Source organism: Salvelinus alpinus, chromosome 11 (assembly GCF_045679555.1).
Source record: "Salvelinus alpinus chromosome 11, SLU_Salpinus.1, whole genome shotgun sequence".
In the NCBI taxonomy this organism is placed as follows: domain Eukaryota; kingdom Metazoa; phylum Chordata; class Actinopteri; order Salmoniformes; family Salmonidae; genus Salvelinus; species Salvelinus alpinus.
This window is the reverse complement of record NC_092096.1, coordinates 55,393,786-55,415,906: the sequence shown is the minus strand read 5'-3', so window position 1 is coordinate 55,415,906 and position 22,121 is coordinate 55,393,786. Positions and strand designations below refer to the sequence as shown.

The following is a 22,121-nucleotide window of genomic DNA, read 5'->3' as shown; positions in this document are numbered from 1 at the left end:
TGTGTGTGTGTGTGTGATAGGATGTGCAGGTGGTCATTGGTGGATAATGAAATGAGTTTCAGGTGGAGACATGGCAGAGGGGTGTCAAGGGGTTAGAGATGTGTGACTGCAATATGTCTCCATGGCAACAGTCAATGAGAGTTAGTTTGTGTGATGGAATGGCTGCTGTTCAAGTGAAGGAGAGAGATATATATATATATATAGAGAGAGAGAGAGAGAGAGAGAGAGAGAGAGAGAGAGAGAGAGAGAGAGAGAGAGAGAGAGAGAGAGAGAGAGAGAGAGAGAGAGAGAGAGAGAGAGAGAGAGAGAGAGAGAGAGAGAGAGAGAGAGAGAGAGAGAGAGAGAGAGAGAGAGATAGGGAGATAGAGAGAGGGTTGGAGATGGGGAGGTAGGGAGGAGAGAGACAGAGAAGGGAGAGAGAGAGAGAGAGAGAGTGAGGGAAAGATGGGGAGAGCGAGAGAGAAGGAAGGAAAGGAGAAATCAAACTGTATTTGTCTGTGTTTGTGCGTCAGTGTGTGTGTGTCAGTTTGTGTATGTGTGTGCTGGGTTGTATTCATTAGTCCAACCAGTTGCAAAACGGCACACTAAAATGAGAGTTTCTATTGGACAAATTCAGGTAGGTTCCTCCCCGTTCTGTTCCGTTGGCTTACAACAGGATCGGCGTAATGACTCCGCCCTTTGTGTACTGTGATTGTTATGTACATCTGTTGCTGAATCTACACTGAGTGTACAAAACATTAGGAACAACTTCCTAGTATTGAATTGCCTTCAGAAAAGCCTCAATTCGTCGGGGCATGACCTGGACTAGATGTCCTTTGGGGTTTGACCAAGGTTGATACACACGGGAAAAACCCAGCAGCATTGCAGTTCTTGACACAAACCGGTGCCTGGCACATACTACCATACCCAGTTCAAAGGCACTTTAATCTTTTGTCTTGCTCATTCACCCTCTGAATGGCACACATACACAATCCATGTCTCAATTGCCTCAAGGCTTAAACATCCTTCTTTAACTTGTCTCCTCCCCTTCATCTACACTGATTTAAGTGGATTTAACAAGTGACATCATTAAGGGATCATAGCTTTCACCTGGATTGACCTGGTCAGTCTATGTCATGGAAAGAGCAGGTGTTCTTAATGTTTTGTAATGTGTGTTACAGCAGGTAGTTCTTCTATTTAATGGCATGTTGTGTTTCATAGAGCCAGACTTGGCAACCAATAACTTCTCTTTATCTCTCTCTCTCTCTCTCTCTCTCTCTCTCTCTCTCTCTCTCTCTCTCTCTCTCTCTCTCTCTCTCTCTCTCTCTCTCTCTCTCTCTCTCTCTCTCTCTCTCTCTCTCTCTCCCGCCCTCTCTTCCTCCCTCCCTCCCTCTCTCTCTCTCTCTCTCTGGTAAGCTGATGCTATAGTGGTTATTTATGTGACTGTTCTGCTCCGCTGCGCCCTCATATTAATTATCCTCCAACCCAGGTGCTCGGCAGACACACACACTGACAGACAGACAGACAGACAGACTACCACCACCATAAAAACATAATTGAAGTCAGCGTCCCCTATATATACAAACAGTAGATCTACTCCACTGCCTCACAGAATCCACTGTATCCCTTTAGCTGAATTCACACGGATGATTCTACAGGTACATGACATTAGAGTTGTTCTTCGTTCGTGATGGAGGAACATTCATCCACTTCCTATTTCTACTTGTCTCCCTCTTCTTGTGTGTGTGTGTGTGTGTGTGTGTGTGTGTGTGTGTGTGTGTGTGTGTGTGTGTGTGTGTGTGTGTGTGTGTGTGTGTGTGTGTGTGTGTGTGTGTGTGTGTGTGTGTGTGTGTGTGTGTGTGTGTGTGTGTGTGGTGTCTGAAGACATCCGTGACCGTAGGAAGAAGCCAGTGATGCTGTTTATCCACGGAGGCTCCTACATGGAAGGAACCGGAAACATGTTTGACGCCAGTGTCCTCGCCGCCTACGGCAACGTTATCGTGGTCACTATGAACTACCGCCTGGGCGTCCTCGGTAAGTTCCGATTACCGCTGTGTGTACACACACACACACACATTGCAAGCACACACAGTGCACGTACTTTAGCACACATTGCACGCACACACCAGACCTGGGATAACTATAGTTTTAGGTATTCCAAAAAATGTTATACTGATCTCAGGACGTGACTACTTTTGAGAAACTGTTGGATTGGCTGCCATCAACTAATGGCTGGGCTGTGTCTGGAACTGCACGTTATAGATGGAATGAATAAAGCGCACACAATCACCTATACTATTCCAATCTATCTGACAGTCATGTTTGATCTACACAATACGTTTCTTTCTGAACGTTCTGTAAATCCCCGTGAACAGGCCCCAGGTGTAGATAATCAAGTCAAACGAATTAACCAATGATATTTTGTACAGATGATGAGTAGAAATAAGTTGCGACACTCCACTATTGTATGCCGGTTCCAACGCGCCACTGAAAAGGTCGAACGCTGCAATCCATTTCACGATACCTGAAAATACTGCAGAGTAACTCAAAGCCATTTGCAAACGTCGCACACAGCAAGTTGGACGCTCAGCAAAAACAACTTCGTACGTCTTCGTCCATCTGAGGGTAAGTGTTCTTGTTTCAAACACACACTATACCATCTTTAAAAGGGATCATTTACTCAGAATACAAAACAAACGTGTTTTTCCACCTACCTTGGCTGTAGTTGATTCAAGAAGGCAGTTTTGGGATATTTCTTTTGACACTTAATAGCCATATTTTGGTACTGTTAGCACTCTCAGTAACACTGTTCTTGTACCCGTGCAATAAAACTGTCATTTATTTTTACAAGCCACATTTTATTAGCATGTTGTTACGTGATACTTTTGTAATTGCATAGTAATGAGCTGAGAGTTTTTGGAAGTACTTCACACAAGAGGAATAGTGACGGTTCCTTATTCCACTTATGTAATAACTCTGTTATTATGCAATTATAAAGCACAGTCCTATGTAACAACAATGCTGCGATTGTAATAATCACAAAGTTACTACACATGTACAGTATAATAAGTTCATGTCAAGCGTTACCGTATTACCTTATGTCTCACTCATTATGAAAATATATTTGTTAGTCATTTTGAAGCTGCGTAAGAGGTGATTCCATATCCCTTGTGTATTTCATTCTAGGCTATAGGGTATATTAAGCTTCATAGCTAAGAGCCGTCCAAACCATGTGCTTACGATCGTATATTTAGACTAATTCAACTAACTGTTGTAGTTTTTGGTTCTTCATCAAATATTTGGCAGCCATCAAATAAATATTTTTCTTTTTAAATAACTTGCATTTATTCATTTATTCACAAACACCTTTTTAAATATTATTTGGTTTTCTGAAAGGTATTCAAAATACTTTCAAATATGATTTGTTTTTCTGAGAACAGTATTTGAATATCAAAGAAAATAGTTGCCTTTTAGTTGAAACTCTATATCAGCTATATTTGACTGCCTTGACTATTTGAAAAGTTGCATTTTTAAATAAACTACAAAATGGAACTATTTTCTGCCCCGGTCTGGCACACTCACACATACAACACAAACACACATGAACACACCCACACACACTGTTTCCCAGCTATCTGAAATTGCCTATTTCCTCCATCTCTTCACTGACCACGGATGGGAACAGATAATGAAGGAGAATTGCAATACGAAGGAAGTATCTCAACTATCTGTGTTCTCCAAAGTTTCTCCTTCACATAACTCCACTGTTGATTGCTCTTGTCTGCAGAGTTCCTCTGATGTAAGGTCTGGCATCGATTGGTCTGGTCTGATGCAAGTGCTTCGTGTGCAGACAGAGTCTGAGCTCACTGCTAAATATATATATTTTTTACAAGACAGAAATATTGGAGCGAGTCGTAGTCATGCAAATTAAAGACATCTTTATAGGGTCGGAAATATACTTCCCTATTTTTCACTTTAACTACGCCAGCGCAGAGCAGAGCAAGGAAAATAGATCACAAGACTTTCATCTTAGAAGATAAAAGTAGATAGAAGTAGATGAAAAGTACGTCTCGGACTTCTCAGATATGGTGCATTTTTTAAACCACTAGCACTCATACAAAACAGTATGCCTGAGTCATAGAGATGTACCATACATGTTCTATTCCATCCTAAGTATTTAACCCTCGAGAGTCTATTGACGCACCGGTGCGTCAATTTAAGTAACATCGTTTATAAAATCCCTATCAAAATCTGTCAGTTTAAGCTAGAGATATTTCTTTTTTGCACGGGCTGTATCTCAATATACGGCATCGGCCAATGGCGGCCTTTTGCATCTGCGGTGGAAGGTGACCGAGCTACAGCGGTGTTTGTCAGAGAATGAAACGTTCCGAAAATCGGTCTTCTCACGAAAACGTCTGTAGCATCTGAACGGTTTGGCCTAAAAAATATGATCTAATAATAATCTAATAATAATAATGATCTAATAATAATAATAATAATATGATTGTATCTATGGAAAGATGAGACTCTCACGAAAACGATGGTGGTCTCCGTCTGAAGGTAACCGGGTACCGGTTTTGAAAACAATGGCAACAGCATCGTGCTTCAAAAAGCAGCAGTAAAAGCTGCCTGTATTGTACGCTACCTGTAACTTTCAGAATTTTGTGTTTGTATTCATTGTGGATCCCCATTAGTTCCTGCCAAGGCAGCAGCTACTCTTCCTGGGGTCCAGCAAAATTAAGGTAGTTATGTACTATTTAAAACATTACATTTCACAACAGATTTCACAACACATTAAGTGTGTGCCCTCAGGCCACTACTTTACTATCACATATCTACAACACAAAATCCATGTACGTGTGTGTATAGTGCGTATGTTATCATGTGTGTGTGTGTGTGTGTGTGTGTGTGTATGCGAATGTCTGTGCCTGTGTGTGTGTGTGTCTCTTCACAGTCCCCGCAGTTACATAAGGTGTATTTGTATCTGTTTTTTAAATCTGATTCTACTGCTTGCATGAGTTACTTGATGTGGAATAGAGTTCCATGTAGTCATGGCTCTATGTTGTACTGTGTGCCTCCCATAGTCTGTTCCCAAAGTCTGTTATAGACACACACACACTTTAACTTTATTGTAACAGATTTATTTTTCATATATCCAATGCGATGAATGACATATTCATGTGAAACGAGTGTGTGTGTGTACATGCATGTGTGTGTGCGCGTGTTAGCGCGTACTGTACGTGTGTCCATCCTGTATAGTGTCGGTTGTAAGGCTCTGCGTGTGATCTCAGTTCAGACGCTGATCATGGTGACGTTTCAAAACCATGAATGATAGGCTACAGTACATGGTATATAATTAAGCAATAAGGCCCGAGGGGGCGTGGTATACGGCCAATATACCACGGCTAAGAGCTGCTCTTATGCACGACGCAACGCGGAACAGCTCTACCACTGGTATACTCCTACTTCAGTGGTAGGAGTAAATCCTGGTATTCACTGAATTCACGTTCTCACTTAGAGCCCCTTAGAGACCGTTTATTTGTGGAACCACTACATTTAGGTTTGTCTCTTAAAGGGATACGTCGGGATTTTGACAACGAGGCCCTTAATCTACTTCACGACACTAGGATGCTAGTAGATACCCATAGACTTAGATAGCGTTGGCTCGCCGAACTACCTCTAACTTCCTTCATTCAGGACACAGAGACATAACAATGGTATCCACGAGTTCATCCCGAAGTATCCCTTTAAACAACAGTGTCAGGTGGTTTTATCCCTCATTACCATAGAATACATCCCGTCATGACATTAGTTGTATACTATTCAGTTATCCCCATGACATGATCTATATTACTGTATAAACTGGGTGGATCAAGCCCTGAATGCTGATTGGCTGACAGCCGTGGTATATGAGACCTTATACCACGGGTATGACAAAACATTCATTTTTACTGCTCTAATTACGTTGGTAACCAGTTCATAATAGCAATAAGGCACCTCTGGGGTTTGTGGTATATGGCCAATACACCACGGCTAAGGGCTGTGTCCAGGCACTCTGCGTTGCGTCGTGTTAAGAGCTGCTCTTAGCCGTGGTATATTGACCGTATACCACGCCCCCTCGTGCCTTATTGCTTAATTATATACCATGTACTGTAGCCTATCATTCATGGTGTTGAAACGTCACCAGGTCCAGCTCTCGTATTTCTCCCAGTCTCCACATCAGTCTTTGACCAGGTGACTTTCATCCCCCTTCCTCTCTCTCCTCTACTCCCCCCACCATCCATCCCTCAGGCACGTTTTCCCCTGTACCAGTGTCTGTGTCATGTTGGAACCTGCTCTGTCTGTCTCTTCTCTCTGATTTAAACCACCTCTCAACCTCCCTCTGTCTGTAGCGTTGATTAAAAATAATGTGTGTGTGTGTGTGTGTGTGTGTGTGTGTGTGTGTGTGTGTGTGTGTGTGTGTGTGTGTGTGTGTGTGTGTGTGTGTGTGTGTGTGTGTGTGTGTGTGTGTGTGTGTGTGTGTGTGTGTGTGTGTGTGTGTGAACAAACCAACACCTCACCTCCGTCTTTCCGACTCTCTGATTGAAACCATTACCAGCATCCGGTCGGCAGTGACAACAGTGGTTACCATGGTAACACCACAGTAAAAACTCCACTCTACTTAGCTACTGTAGCATGGCGCCAGAGTGTTGAAATTCACAAAATAATGGCTCTTTATAGCTTTTAACTTCACAGTAGCATTTGTAAAGAGGTACACTGGCTCTATACAGTATGTAGCTATTGCTATATAGCTAGCGCTACTTTTCAATACACAAGCCACAGTGTGGACACTCGTATAGGATTCTCATACATACTGTAGCTCTTAGCAGTAACCTGTTAGCACTATAGCGCTACAATGGCTGACTCTACGCTATTGCTACATTCCAACACAAGCCACATAGGAATATGCTAATAGCTTTTAGCTTAACAGTAGCCTGTTAGTGCTGTAGCGGGCTAGCTGCCCTGCACCTGTCTACGGGAGGGAATTCCTTTCTCTGTGTTAAATATGTAATTTATGTACGTAGCATAGCGTAGCCTAGTGCTCCTGAGAGCCTGCCGAGTTAGCGCGGGACCTTGCCTCTGCTGCCTTTGGCGACACAAACGTACAGTTCATACGTCACTTCAACTGGAATGAGGTTTTTGAAACCACTACCGCTGTGGGACCTGGAAGTACTCCGAGAGAAGAGAGGGATGGAGAGAAAGAGATGGAAAGAGGGAGGGATGAGCAGAAAGTAGTCATCTATTTAGAGACGCACATTGTAGAGCAGAAAAGAAGAGAGGATGTTAAACTTGTGTGTGTGTGTGTGTGGGTGTGTGTGTGTGACAGAGATGGAGGGGAGGTGAATGGACAGAGGGCAAGAGAAGGCATTGAGAGATGAGAAAAGAGAGTGAAAGAGATGAGAAGGAGGGGGTACTGTAAGAGAGAGGCGGTAGAGAGAGAAGAGCGAGGAGAAAGGCTGCATTTGCCTGTGATGCTAAAAATAAATCCTGCAGAGCTGCTTTTTAAATCTGCAGCGAAGCACACATTCATTCACAGTACAATTATACAATATGGGCCAGGACGGATACACACACACACACTCACACACACTCATCCACTGACACACACTCACACAAGCACACAGAATGCACCTCACATTAAACACAAACATTCTGTTCTAGTGGTGTCTAGTGGTCTAGTGGATGATGGTGTCTACTGTTCTAGTGGTGTCTACATTCTGTTCTAGTGGTGTCTAGTGGTCTAGTCTAGTGGTGGTATCCTATCCAGAACATCGGCACACACACATAGACACCGACCGCAGCGTCAACTGAATTCGTATTCAGGACACTGCCTAGTGAGAGAAAGGCTAGCTCCATGGGGGGCCTCTTAGTGTGTGTGTTCAGGTGAGTGACAACGGGTTCTATGGACCAGACTGTGGTTTGAAATCTGTCCTGACAGGACTAGAGGAGATATTAAGACGCCAGCAGAGAGAACCCCCACAACCTTCCTCCACACACACACACACACACACACACACACACACACACACACACACACACACACACACACACACACACACACACAAAACTCTTCTTCCTCATAACCAAGTCCATCCGGACCGTTTCCATGGCAACCCCGGGCAGAATTGATAAGCGAAAAGTCCTCTTGACTCGGCGGAGAGATCGAGCGAGGTAGATGAGAAGGAGAGAGGGTCAAGGGGGAGAGGGAGAAGGAGAGAGAACGCAGTGTGACTTTGAGAACGAGGGATAGGTCTGGACAAGGAGAGGGAGGAGAAGGGAGAGGTGACAGTAATAACTAGGCTGATTTCTTTTTTCTGGAAGAAGAGATTAGCACCTCCGCTGGCCTGAATGAGACACACCCACACATGCTCTCAAACACACACACACAGTCACCTAATTACTTCCCCCCGCTCCCTCCTTTCCCGCCAGTGATGTCACGTCTGTCGTTCCCCTTCATTGTTCACCAGACGCTGTTTCACCTCTGAGTGTCCCTGTCCTCCCCTTTTTCTCTCCTTTCCTCTACCTTCCCTTTCTCCCCCTCTAGTCTATTCTTCCTCTACTCTCCTCTCTTCTCCCCCTCTCCTCCTCTACCTTCTGTCTCTCCCCCCTTCACTTCCACTTCTCCTCTCCTCTACCTTCCCTTTCTCCCCCTCTCTTCTATTCTTCCTCACCTCTGTACTCCCAGTCTCCTCTCTTCTCCCCCTCTCCTCCTTTACCTCCTGTGTCACCCCCCTCACTTCCCCCACTCCTCTACCTTCTTTCTCTACCCTCCCCTCACCTGTCTACTCCTCCCTTCTTTCTCCTATTCTCCTCTCTCCGCTCTCCCCTCCATCTCTTCTCCACCCTCTTTGTACCCATTATTCTCGGTTTCTCTCATTCCCTCCCCTCTCTCTCCCACTGTCTCCCTCCATTTCTCTGTCCCCGTCTCCCTCATTGGCCAGTCTAAATGATGACCGATGAGTGAGATTATGCTGATAGATGTATCACATCTCAAACGCCTCGTCTTTCTAATGGAGAAACATAGCACATAATATCAGGACATACATCACAACTAGACTGACACTCACTGAATCAGCCCTGGACTGTTAGATGGTGAGCTCTTTCTATTTCTTGCGTTTGTCCTACTAACGAGTCGAACTGTAAGCTAGGGTGCATCCCAAATGGTACCCTATTCCCTGTGTAGTGCACACATTTGGACCGGAGCCCATAGGCCTCTGGTTTGTGGCTGTGTAAAAACGAACCTCGATCCTATTGAGCTAGTCAGGCATGACTTTTAATGCGACTTTTATCCGTGCACAACTGATATACAGTCGCTACATATTACATCTAAAAAGGGATTCAATTGGATTTGTTTCCTACCGATCTACACAACCTACTCCACGTTTTTCAAAGTGAAATATTATTATTATTTTTTTATTCCAAATGACTAAGAAATATAAATGAGGATGTATTTATTAAATATGTCTTCACATCCCAGAGTTAATACCTGGTGGAAGCACCTTTGACAGCCAGTACTTCTGTGAATCATTTTGAATAATATTCTGCCAGCCTTGCACAACTCTCAGACATCACATTGCTTTAGTCAAAATTGCTCAAGCTCAGTACATTTGGCTAGGGATCATTGATGGACAGCGATATTTAAACCTTGTCTCAGATTCTTTTAAGCAGATTTAAGTCAGGACAGAAACTGAACCTTTCAGGAACACTCAACACCTCTTCGAAAGCCATCCTGGTGTGTCTTTGCCATTAAAATGTGTGTAATTGCCAGCGGAAAATAAATCTTTCCCAGGGTTAGGTTTTCAGAAGAGAGGCGGGTTTTACTCTAACTTTTTACCTGGGCTTTGCTCCTTTCATATTTCTTTTGATCCTAACAAACTCCCGCGTCCCTGACGGTGACAAGCATTCCCATAACATGATGCTGCCACCACAATACTTGAAAATACTATGGGATCAACAACATTGCATTCACTCAACATTAGTGGCCTATATGGCAAGTGAAAAGAAAGAAGCCTGTGTTAAAAACTCCAAATCATGAATTCTGTTTGCAACAAGGCCGTTAACTTCTTGTCACTACAGGGGGTGCTGTTTCAACTTCGACATTTTGCGTCTCCAAATTAAACTGCCTCGTACTCAATTCTTGCTCGTACAATATGCATATTATTATTACTATTGGATAGAAAACAATCTCTAGTTTCTAAAACCGTTTGAATTATGTCTGTGGGTGAACCAGAACTCTTTCTACAGCGAAAATCATGACAGGACATGCGAAGGTCAGAAAAATAGTCTCTGTTCTCAGATCAGTTTAAAGCTCTGTGTGTGCCCTATGGATCGAAATGAACTGCACCTGCCTTCCCCTGGATGTCAGTAACCAATGAGAAGTGGAATGGTGTTTCTACGTATTTCTCAGAGCTTATAAAAGGGCAAGGAACGAGGTGCGCTCTCTTTTCGACTTCCGCCATTACGCAACGCAAGACCTCAGGATAGCATTTTGAAACGCTCAGTTATCGGCCTTAGATATGTCCGTCTGTAATTTAATTCGGTATAGGTGTTAGAAACATCATAACGAAGTTATTTGAAACCGATTTATATCAGTTTATGCGAGTATATTGCTATTTTCGGAATTTTCGTAGTATTGCGTTTGAGGATTTGGACATGTGTGTGCCACGTAGCTACTGTTAGCTGCTAGTTCCGAAGTTGAAGTGGACGTTTTACAACAAAGCAACGATTCTTTTGGACAAAAGGACACCTTGCCCAAGATTCTGATGGAAGCTCGTCCAAAAGTAAGAGCTATTTATGATTTTATTCCGTATTTATGTGGAAAAATGTAAACGCATTTTTCGGCCATTATTGCGGCACTAGTCTGGCTGTAACGCACACTGTATGTCTAGTAACGTTAATTTTAAAAATCTAAATCAGCGGTTGCATTAATAACCAATGCATCTTTCATTAGCTGTCCAACCTGTATTTTTTTAGTCAATCTAATCGATAAATAATCGTAAACTTAGGTGCCCTTCCAAGATGGCGCCGGCCAGAATGCATGCCATGTTTTGACTGATTACATGTGATGCTAAATATGCACATTTTCGAACAAACTCTATATGCATTGTGTAATATGATGTTACAGGACTGTCATCTGAAGAATTCTGAGAAGGTTAGTGAAAAAATTAATATATTTTGGTGGTGATAACGTTATCGCGCTTTTTGCCTTGAATCAATGCTGGGGTGATGTTAGCTCATGTGGTATGCTAATATAACGATATATTGTGTTTTCGCTGTAAAACACTTAGAAAATCTGAAATATTGTCTGGATTCACAAGATGTTGGGCTTTCATTTGCTGTACGCTGTGTATTTTTCAGAAATGTTTTAAGATGAGTAATTAGGTAATACACGTTGCTCTCTGTAGTTATTCTAGTCGCTTTGGGTGAGTTTTGTGATAGTGGCTGCAATGGTAAACTGTGATTTATACCTGAAAAATGCACATTTTTCTAAAAAAACATATGCTATACCATAAATATGTTATCAGACTGTCATCTTATGAAGTTGTTTCTTGGTTAGTGGCTATATATATCTTTATTTAGTCGAATTAGTGATAGCTACTGATGGAGTAAAAAACTGGTGGAGTAAAAAAAGTGGTGTCTTTTGCTAACGTGGTTAGCTAATAGATTTACATATTGTGTCTTCCCTGTAAAACATTTAAAAAATCAGAAATGATGGCTGGATTCACAAGATGTTGGGCTTTCATTTGCTGTATGCTGTGTATTTTTCAGAAATGTTTTAGGATGAGTATTTTGGTAATTGACGTCGGTCTCTGTAATTATTCCGGCTGCTTCCAACGCTATTTCAGATTGCAGCTGCAATGTAGAACTGTGATTTATACCTGAAATATGCACATTTTTCTAAAAAAACATATGCTATACCATAAATATGTTATCAGACTGTCATCTTATGAAGTTGTTTCTTGGTTAGTGGCTATATATATCTTTATTTAGTCGAAATTGTGATAGCTGCCCATGCAGGAAGAAAATGGTGGAGAAAAAAAAGTTGTGTCTTTTGCTATCGTGGTTAGCTAATAGATTTACATATTGTATCTTCCCTGTAAAACATTTAAAAAATCGGAAATGATGGCTGGATTCACAAGATCTGTATCTTTCATTTGGTGTCTTGGACTTGTGATTTCATGAACATTTGATTATATGATATCCCTGTGGCTTTAGGCTAGGCTATGCTAGTCAGCTTTTTTGATGGGGGGGATCCCGGATCCGGGGTTGTGACTCGTTAGATACTGCAAGAAACACGCTAAAGGCATTCACTTTTTGGCCTAAATTCAAAACTACAGGTTTTGGTCAAATCCAATACAACACATTTTCAAGTATTGTGGTGGCAGCATCCTGTTATGGATATGCTTGTCATTGTCAGGGACTGGGGAGTTTGTCAGTGTAACGAGTGCGCTGAGAGTCGGGAAGCAAGTACAGGGAGTGAGTGTTTTAATAGATAAACAAAACAATAACCACGAAACACAAACAACGCACCAAACAATAACCACGAAACACAAACAACGCACCGACGTGAAACAGAGTCAATAGCACCTGAGGAAAGAACCAAACGGGAGTGACAGATATAGGGAAGTTAATCAAGGAGGTGATGGAGTCCAGGTGAGTGTCATGAGGCGCTGGTGACAGGTGTGCGGGATAATCAACAGCCTGACGACCTAGAGGCCGGAGAGAGAGAGTATACGTGACAGTCAGGATCAGAAGAGATATATAAGGAGCAAAGCCCAGGTCAAAATTGAGGAATTTTAACCCTGGGATTAATTTTTCCAGCGAGACAATTGCACACATTTTTGTTCCAAACATTCACCAGAATGGGTTTCCAAGAGGTTTGGAGTGTTCCTGAGTGGTCCAGTCTCAGTTGTCTAGCCTTAAATTTGCTTGAGAATCAGAGGCAAGGTTTGAATATTGCTGTCCATCAATGATTCCCAACCAAATGTACTGGTCTTGAACAGTGTTGATAAAAACAATGGACATATGTTGCCCTAAGAGTTGGTAGAATATTATTCAAAACGAATCACAGCTGTAATGGCTGCCAAAGGTGCTTCCACCAGGTATTGACTCTGGGGTGGGAAGACATACACAATCAAGACAAAAAGAAATAAATACATATTAATTACAAATATTTTCTATAATTTTCTATAACTTTGAAAATGTGGAGTAGGTTGTGCAGATCATGAACAAAAATCAAATGTAATCCCTTTTTAGATTTTAATTTTAAGGCAGCAATATGTGAAGACTGTCATAAGGGGCGTGTACACTTTCACGAGGCACTGTACAACATGAGTAAACGGTTGGTCATTTCCATTTGTTTCCATTGTGAGCAGAGATCGTCATGGCTACTGCACCTTCAATACAGGAAAAAATCCTCCGGAGCGTCGGATCGTTTGTTACACATTCACCCCATCACCTCTCCTTCCTCACACCATTACCCTGCCTTCCCTCTCTCTCCCCCTGACTCCCTCTCTTCTACCCCCTGGTTTTCCCCTGGCTCTCTGGAGGTCCAGCTACCTCACTACGCGACTGCAGCTTCTGGGGAGGGGAGAGGGGAAGGGAGGGGTGTGTGTGTGTGCGTGCGTGCGTGCGTATGCATACGGCCAAATGTGTGCATTAGTCATGTCATATGTGCACACGACTCCTCAAACACTCACACAAACACACACACACACACACACACACAAAAATAAATTAAGAATGGTAATAACACTGAAGGACAAGGTCAAGGATGTGACCAATGGCTGCTGCGTGATTGACAGGGAAAGACCCCTTTCCTACTTAACCCGCGGTAACCGTCCGTAATATACAGTAGAGAGAAGAGGACACCAGACACACACAGACCTTGAGAGCACAAGGCTGAAGACAGCCACGCAGCTAAGGACAGGAGGCTAGATGGACAGCGAGATTGGAGGATGGAGAGAGGAGTTACTCATGGGTTTACACACACACACACACACACACACACACATGCCAAACACAAGCTGGCCCTCATCCCTCTACAGCCTCGTGACAGCTGCTAGGAGAGCTGCTAGGTCCAGGCCACACCTGCGCTCTCTCTCTCTCTCTCTCTCTCTCTCTCTCTCTCTCTCTCTCTCTCTCTCTCTCTCTCTCTCTCTCTCTCTCTCTCTCTCTCTCTCTCTCTCTCTCTCTCTCTCTCTCTCTCTCTCTCTCTCTCTCTCTCTCTCTCTCTCTCTCTCTCTCTCTCTTTTGCTCTCTCTCCCTCCAAACCCTGGCCTCTGCTCTAACACCTGCTATCTTTCCATCGCTCTGTGCTCCAGCCTGTGCTCCAGCCCCAGCCCCATGCCCCTCTCCCCCCAGGTAGGGCACCTCCTAGGCTGGCCGTGACCGGAGCCATGCCCCCCTCTACCCCTGTCCGCTCCATCACCTGTCTCCTCGCTATAGGGTGCTCAGCTGCACAGCTGTAGTTACACCCTTTACTCGGCCCCACACACAAACACACACACACACACCTCGTGCCCTCCTTCCCCTCTATGCAAATCACACCCAGGTCATTACACAGACAGAGCCGTCTTGTAATTAAGTCAGGTAAATTGTGGATTTAAATCATGTACACACACCTCTCACACACACACACTTGCTCATACCTGTACACACACTTACAACTTATACACAAACACACACACACACACACACACACACATACATACTTATTCACTCACTCCACGTACACATACAGTACATAAACATGCATGAAATACACAGACCGACACATTCGCATGCCACACACACACTCCCAACAGGTATTGGTATTCCTGCCCACAGGCTGACAGATGCAGAGCAGTGGGATAGGAGTTGATAGTAGTTGATAGGAGTTGAAAGTTGATAGCAGTAGATAGGAGTTGAACGTTGATAGGAGTTGAATGTTGATAGGAGTTGAAAGTTGATAGGAGTTGATAGGAGAGGAAAGTTGATAGCAGTAGATAGGAGTTGAAAGTTTATAGGAGTTGATAGGAGTTGAAAGTAGATAGGAGTTGATGCTGTGCACACATTAAGGAGGAATTTGGGGAACTTATGTTTGTATGCATGTGTGTGTGGGTGTATCCACATGCAAGTCTACATGCATGAGTGCATGTATGCAATGGTGTAAAGTACTTAAGTAAAAATACTTTTAAGGAACTACTAAAGTCGTTTTTTTTACTACTTTTACTTTTATTTCACTACATTCCTGAAGACAATATTGTACTTTTTACTCCATACATTTTCCCTGACAACCCAAAGTACTCCTTACGTTTTGAATGCTTAGCAGAACAAGAAAATTGTGAAATTCACACACTTATCAAGAGAACACATGGTCATCCTTACTGCCTATGTTATGGTGGACTCACTAAACACACATGCATCTTTTGTAAATAATGTCTGAGTGTTGGAGTGTGACCCTGGCTGTCCATACATTTTAAAAACCAGAATATGGTGCCGTCCGCTTTGCTTAATATAAGGAATTTGAAATGATTTATACTTTTACTTTTAAAACTTAAGTATTTTTTAGCAATTACATTTACTTTTGATTCTTAAGTATATTTAAAACAAAATACTTTTAGACTTTTACTCAAGTACTATTTTACTGGGTGACTTTCACTTTTACTTGAGTAACTTTCTATTAAGGTATCTACACATTTACTCAAGTATGACAGTTGGGTACTTGTGTGTGTGTGCATGCACTTACATGCGCACACGTGTGTACTGTATGTGTGTGCGTGTGCACTACATGACCAAAAGGATGTGGACACCTACTCATCGAACATCTCATTCCAAAATCATGGGCATTAATATGGAGTTGGTCCCCCCTTTGCTGGTACAACAGCCTCCACTCTTCTGGGAAGGCTTTCCACTCGATGTTGGAACATTGCTGCAGGGACTTGCTTCCATTCAGCCACAAGAGCATTAGTGAGGTCGGGCACTGATGTTGGGCGATTAGGCCTGGCTCGCAGTCAGCGTTCCAATTCATCCCAAAGGTGTTAGATGGGGTTGAGGTCAGGGCTCTGTGCAGGCCAGTCAAGTTCTTCCACATCGATCTCGACAAACCATATCTGTATGGACCTCGTTTGTGCATGGGGGCATTGTCATGCTGAAACAGGAAAGGGCCTTTCCCAAACTGTTGCCACAAAGTTGGAAGCACAGAATCATCTCAAATGTCATTGTCTGCTGTACCGTTAAGATGTTCCTTCACTGGAACTAAGGGGCCCGAACCATGAAGAAAAAAAACAGGCCATTATTCCTCCTGGCCTCCGCCAAACCCTATTTGTCCGTCAGACTGCCAGATGGTGAAATGTGATTCATCACTCCAGAGAACGCATTTCCACTGCTCCCGAGTTGAACGGCGGGAAGCTTCACACCACTCGAGCCGACGCTTGACATTGCGCATGGTGATCTCAGGCTTGTGTGCGGCTGCTCGGCCATGGAAACTCATTTCATTAAGTTCCCGACAAACAGTTCTTGTGCTGACCTGGCTTCCAGAGGCAGTTTGGAATTCGGTAGTGAATGTTGCAACCGAGGACAGACAATTTTTTTTACACGCTACGCGCTTCAGCACTCGGCGGTCCCGTTCTGTGAGCTTGTGTGGCCTACCACTTCGCTTCTAGACGTTTCCACTTCACAACAACAGCCCTTATCGTTGACCGGGGGCAGCTCTAGCAGGGCAGAAATGTGATGAGCTGACTTGTTGGAAAGGCGGCATCCTATGACGGTGCCACGTTGAAGGTCACTGAGCTCTTAAATACTGGCCATTCTACTGCCAGTGTTTTTCAATGGAGATGACATATCTGGGTGCTTGATTTTATACACCGGTCAGCAAAAGGTGCTGCTGAAATAGCTGATTCCACTAATTTGAAGGGGTGCCCACATACTTTTGTATATGCAGTTGAAGTCGGAAGTTTACATACACCTTAGCCAAATACATTTAAACTAAGTTTTTCACAATTCCTGACATTTAATCCAAGTAAAAATTCCCTGTCTTAGGTCAGCTAGGATCACCACTTTATTTTAAGAATGTGAAATGTCAGAATAATAGTTGAGAGAATGATTTATTTCAGCTTTTATTTCTTTCATCACATTCCCAGTGGGTCAGAGGTTTACATACACTCAATTAGTATTTGGTAGCATTGCCTTTAAATTGTTTAACTTGGATCAAACGTTTTGGGTAGCCTTCCACAAGCTTCCCACAATAAGTTGGGTGAATTTTGGCCCATTCCTCCTGACAGAGCTGGTGTAACGCACACACTTTTTCATTTCTGCCCACAACTTTTCTATAGGATTGAGGTCAGGGCTTTGTGTTGGCCACTCCAATACCTTGACTTTGTTGTCCTTAAGCCATTTTGCCACAACTTTTGGAAGTATGCTTGGGGTCATTGTCCATTTGGCAGACCCATTTGGCAGACCCAATAACTTCCTGACTGATGTCTTGAGATGTTGCTTCAATATATCCAAATACTTTTCCTTTCTCATGATGCCATCTATTTTGTGACGCGCACCAGTCCCTCCTGCAGCAAAGCACCCCCGCAACATGATGCTGCCACCCCCGTGCTTTATGGATGGTTGGGTGTTCTTCGGCTTGCAAGCCTCCCCCTTTTTCTTCCAAACATAACGATGGTCATTATGGCCAAATGGTTCTATTTTTGTTTCATCAGACCAGAGGACATTTCTCCAAAAAGTACAATCTTCCTTGCTGAGGTTATGTTGATATAGGACTTGTTTTACTGTGGATATAGATACATTTGTAGCTGTTTCCTCCAGCATCTTCACAAGGTCCTTTGCTGTTGTTCTGGGATTGATTTGCACTTTTCGCACCAAAGTACGTTCATCTCTAGGAGACAGAACGCGTCTCCTTCCTGAGCGGTATGACGGCTGCGTGGTCCCATGGTGTTTATACTTGCGTACTATTGTTTGTACAGATGAACGTACCTTCAGGCATTTGGAAATTTCTCCCAAGGATGAACCAGACTTTTTCTGAGGTCTTGGCTGATTTCTTTAGGTTTTCCCATGATGTCAAGCAAAGGTAGGCTTTGAAATACATCCACAGGTACATCTCCAATTGACTCAAATGATGTCAATTAGCCTATCAGAAGCTTCTAAAGCCATGACATAATTTTCTGTAATTTTCCAAGCTGTTAAAACGCACAGTCAACTCAGTGTATGTAAACGTCTGACCCACTGGATTATAAGTGAAATAATCTGTCTTTAAACAATTGTTGGAAAAATGACTTGTGTCATGCACAAAGTAGATGTCCTAACTGACTTTCCAAAACTATAGTTTGTTAACAAGAAATGTGTGGATTGGTTGAAAAACGAGTTTTAATGACTCCAACCTAAGTGTATGTAAACTTCCGACTTCATCTGTATAGTGTATGTGCGTTACACACCTGTGATTCTCCCACTTCTCTCTCTTCACCAGGCAGAAAGCACCAAGCACCAGGCAGCAGGCGGCATTGGCAGCTCATTAGCAAGCTGTTGAAGCTAATAAACAAATTAACTGCTGAATCTTGGAGGAACCACCCCTTGCCAATCAGGCTGCCTAAACGAACCTCAGTTACTTAGTCTAACCTAAAGGGAAGGGTTGATATGTACCGGTGCGTTTGCTCAAAGTTTGTCTTCACGGCACGTTGCGTTCGGAGACCAGGAAAGCAGCAGAGCAGCGCGGTAGACAGACACACACATAGACACGTGTGAACACACACACACACACACTTACATGAATACGCACGCACACACAAAAACATCTGCATACACCGTCATTACGAAGGAGACTGAAGTAGTGTCTCAATCGAGATCTATTTTATTGTTTCTGTAACCAGAACACATCGATTTTATTCGCTTACTTAACCATTGCTCTAACAATGCTGCCCTTGTGGTTTGCTAATGTCACTTTTTGTTCCTACAGTATAATACTCAGTCTCTCTCTCTCTGGAGCGTACATTAGCTAATGAATATAGCTACTGTTAAAAACAACCAATGCTGACAAGGCTTATTAAACTTGGCACCCTCGCACAGGGAATCGGCTCTGTGAGCCAATCAGCTTTCAGAATGACAGGACACCTACTGTGTGATTAGTTTGAGAGAGAGGCTAGTGTCTGAAATGTCCCCCAATTCCCAATATTGTGCCCTGGTCAAAAGTAGTGCACTACATAGGGAAGAAGGTGCCATTTGATACGTAGACTTAGCCACAGGAGTTTTGATGGTTGGATTGTGATAGGGCTCTCTGAAGGTTGTGTATCCCTCCTCAGTGGGCAGTATGCTCTGGCTTAACCCCTGTCTGTCGAGACAAAGTAGTGCCTTCAGAAAGTAGTCACACACCTTGACTTTTTCCAGACTTTGTTATGTTACAGCCTGAATTTAAAATGGATTAAATTGATATTTTTTGTCACCGGCCTACACACAATACCCTATAATATCAAAGTGGAATTAATAACAAATGAAAAACTGAAATGTCTTGAGTCAGTAAGTATTCAACCCCTTTGTTATGGGAAGCTTAAATAAGTTCAGGAGTAAAAATGTGCTTAACGAGTCACATAACACACTATATAAACAAAAGTATGTAGACACCCCTACAAATTAGTGGAATCGGCTATTTCAGCCACAGCCGTTGCTGACCGTTGTGTAAAATTGAGCACACAACCATGCAATCTGCAGAGACAAACATTGGCAGTAGAATGGCCTTACTGAAGAGCACAGTGACTTTCAACGTGGCACCGTCATAGGATGCCACCTTTTCAACAAGTCAGTTCGTCAAATGTCTGCCCTGCTAGAGCTGCACCAGTCAACTGTAAGTGCTGTTATTTTAAAGTGCAAACGTCTAGGAGCAACAACGGCTCAGCCGTGAAGTGGTAGGCCACACAAGCTCACAGAACGGGACTGCCTTTTTAATAAAAAAAAATGTGAATCACATATTTAGTTGACGTACTCCCGACGGCATTGCGCGTACCCCAGTTTGGGAATACCTGTTCTAGATGATTCTGTGCTTCCAACTTTGTGGCAACAATTTGGGGAAGGCCCTTTCTTGTTTCAACATGACAATGCCCTTGTGCACAAAAGCGGTCCATACAGAAATGGTTTGTCGAGATTGGTGTGGAAGAACTTGACTGGCTTGCACAGAGCCCAGACCTCAACCCCATTGAACACCTTTGGGATGAATTGGAATGCCGACTGTGAGCCAGGCCTAATTGCCCAACATCAATGCCTGACCTCACTAATGCTCTTGTGGCTGAATGGAAGCAAGTAACCGCAGCAATGTTCCAACGTTGAGTGGAACGCCTTCCCAGAAGAGTGGAGCAGCAGAGGGAGGAGCAACTCCATATTAATGCCCATGATTTTGGAATGACATGTTTGATGAGCATGTGTCCACATACTTTTGGTCATGTTTTGTAAGTTGCATGGACTCACTCTGTGTGCAATAATCCTGTTTAACAATATTTTTGAATGACCTCATCTCTGTACACCACACATACAATAATCTGTAAGGTCCCTCAGTCGAGCAGTTAATTTCAAACACGGATTCAACCACAAAGACCAGGGAGGTTTTCCAATGCCTCGCAAAGAAGGAAAGCTATTGATAGATGGGTAAAACAAAGCAGACATTGAATATCCCTTTGAGCATGGTAAAGTAGGGCTGGACAATATGGCCAAAATATCACATCACAGTATTTTTCAAATTTTGGACAGTGTTTGACAATATTTAATGTTTTTGAATAATACAAATTCTAAATGTGCTTTATGAGTAGTGTGTTACCATAGGGTATCAACACACACATTTTAAGGGATTTCAATGGGTCTTTCTCCATTCTGATTGTCTCCTTCCTGAGCGGTATGATGGCTGCGTGATCCCATGGTGTTTTTACTTGTGTACTATTGTTTGTTGGGAAAATGACTTGTGTCATGCACAAAGTAGATGTCCTAACCGACTTGCCAAAACTACAGTTTGTTAACAAGAAATTTGTGGAGTGGTTGAAAAACAAGTTTTAATGACTCCAACCTAAGTGTATGTAAACTTCTGACTTCAACTGTAGCTACGTTTGCTCTTTCTCAGTACATTTCTTAGCTCGACAGCTAACTAGCTATTAGCATTAGTGGCTAACACGATTTAGCCACAACTTGCTAAGAAAAGACACACTAGCTGTTTGCAGATGCAAGAAACAAAAATAGTCGTGTAATTATAAAACGCTTGTGGATATATATTAAGACGCAAAGTCGAAACAGCATCGTTGTCATCAACATTGTTGCATGTGCTGCATTGACCATGGAGACTGAACAAGTGTCTTGTGGTCAAGCAACAACAAATGAGTGACAGAGGCGGGCCTAGGTCTGTCTGGAAAGTGCATGGAAAGAGAGCGTGTGGAGCGTGGAGTGTATCACTTTGGAGAGTGTATTAACTTCACTAGGGTAGGGGGCAGCATTCTGAATTTTGGATGAAATGCATGCCCAAATTAAACTGCCTGCTTCTCGGGCCCAGAAGATATGATATGCATATAGATTTGGATAGAAAACACTCTAAAGTTTCAAAAACTGTTAATATAGTGTCTGTGAGTATAACAGAACTGATTTGGCAGCGAAAACCTGAGAAAAGTCCATTCAGGAAGTCGTTTTTTGTTTTGTTTTTGTAGTTTTCTATTCAATGCCATTACAGTATCCATTGACTTAGGACTCAAATTGCAGTTCCTATGCCTTCCACTAGATATCAACAGTCTTTAGAAATAGTTTCAGGCTTGTATTCTGAAAAATTTGGGAATAAGAGCATTCGGAATGAGTGGACCCTAAAGTGTCGCAGAGCTTTTTCATGCGCGCAACAGAGAGATAGCAATTCTTGTTTACCTTTTAAATTGACGACGTTATTGTCCGGTTGAAATATTATCGATTATTTAGGCTAAAAACCACCTGAGGATTGAATATTAACATCGTTTGACATGTTTCTATGAACTTTACGGATACAATTTGGATTTTTTTGTCTTCCTGTTTTGACTGCGTTTGAGCCCGTGGATTACTGAAGAAAACGTATATATAAAGAGACTTTATCGAACAAAATAAATGAATGTCTGCTGAGTGTAACCATA

General features: G+C 42.8%; 1 protein-coding gene across 4 annotated transcripts in view; it reads left to right on the top strand.

Moving 5' to 3' along the window:
- LOC139534503 (neuroligin-2-like) overlaps positions 1-22,121 on the top strand; it is a 230,186-nt gene that overhangs the window by 141,470 nt on the left and 66,595 nt on the right. For all 4 annotated transcript variants that reach the window (XM_071333688.1, XM_071333687.1, XM_071333686.1 and 1 more), the window contains one exon: positions 1,864-2,013. In XM_071333688.1, the coding sequence (XP_071189789.1) occupies positions 1,864-2,013 (150 nt within the window). The remainder of the gene's footprint in view (positions 1-1,863; positions 2,014-22,121) is intronic.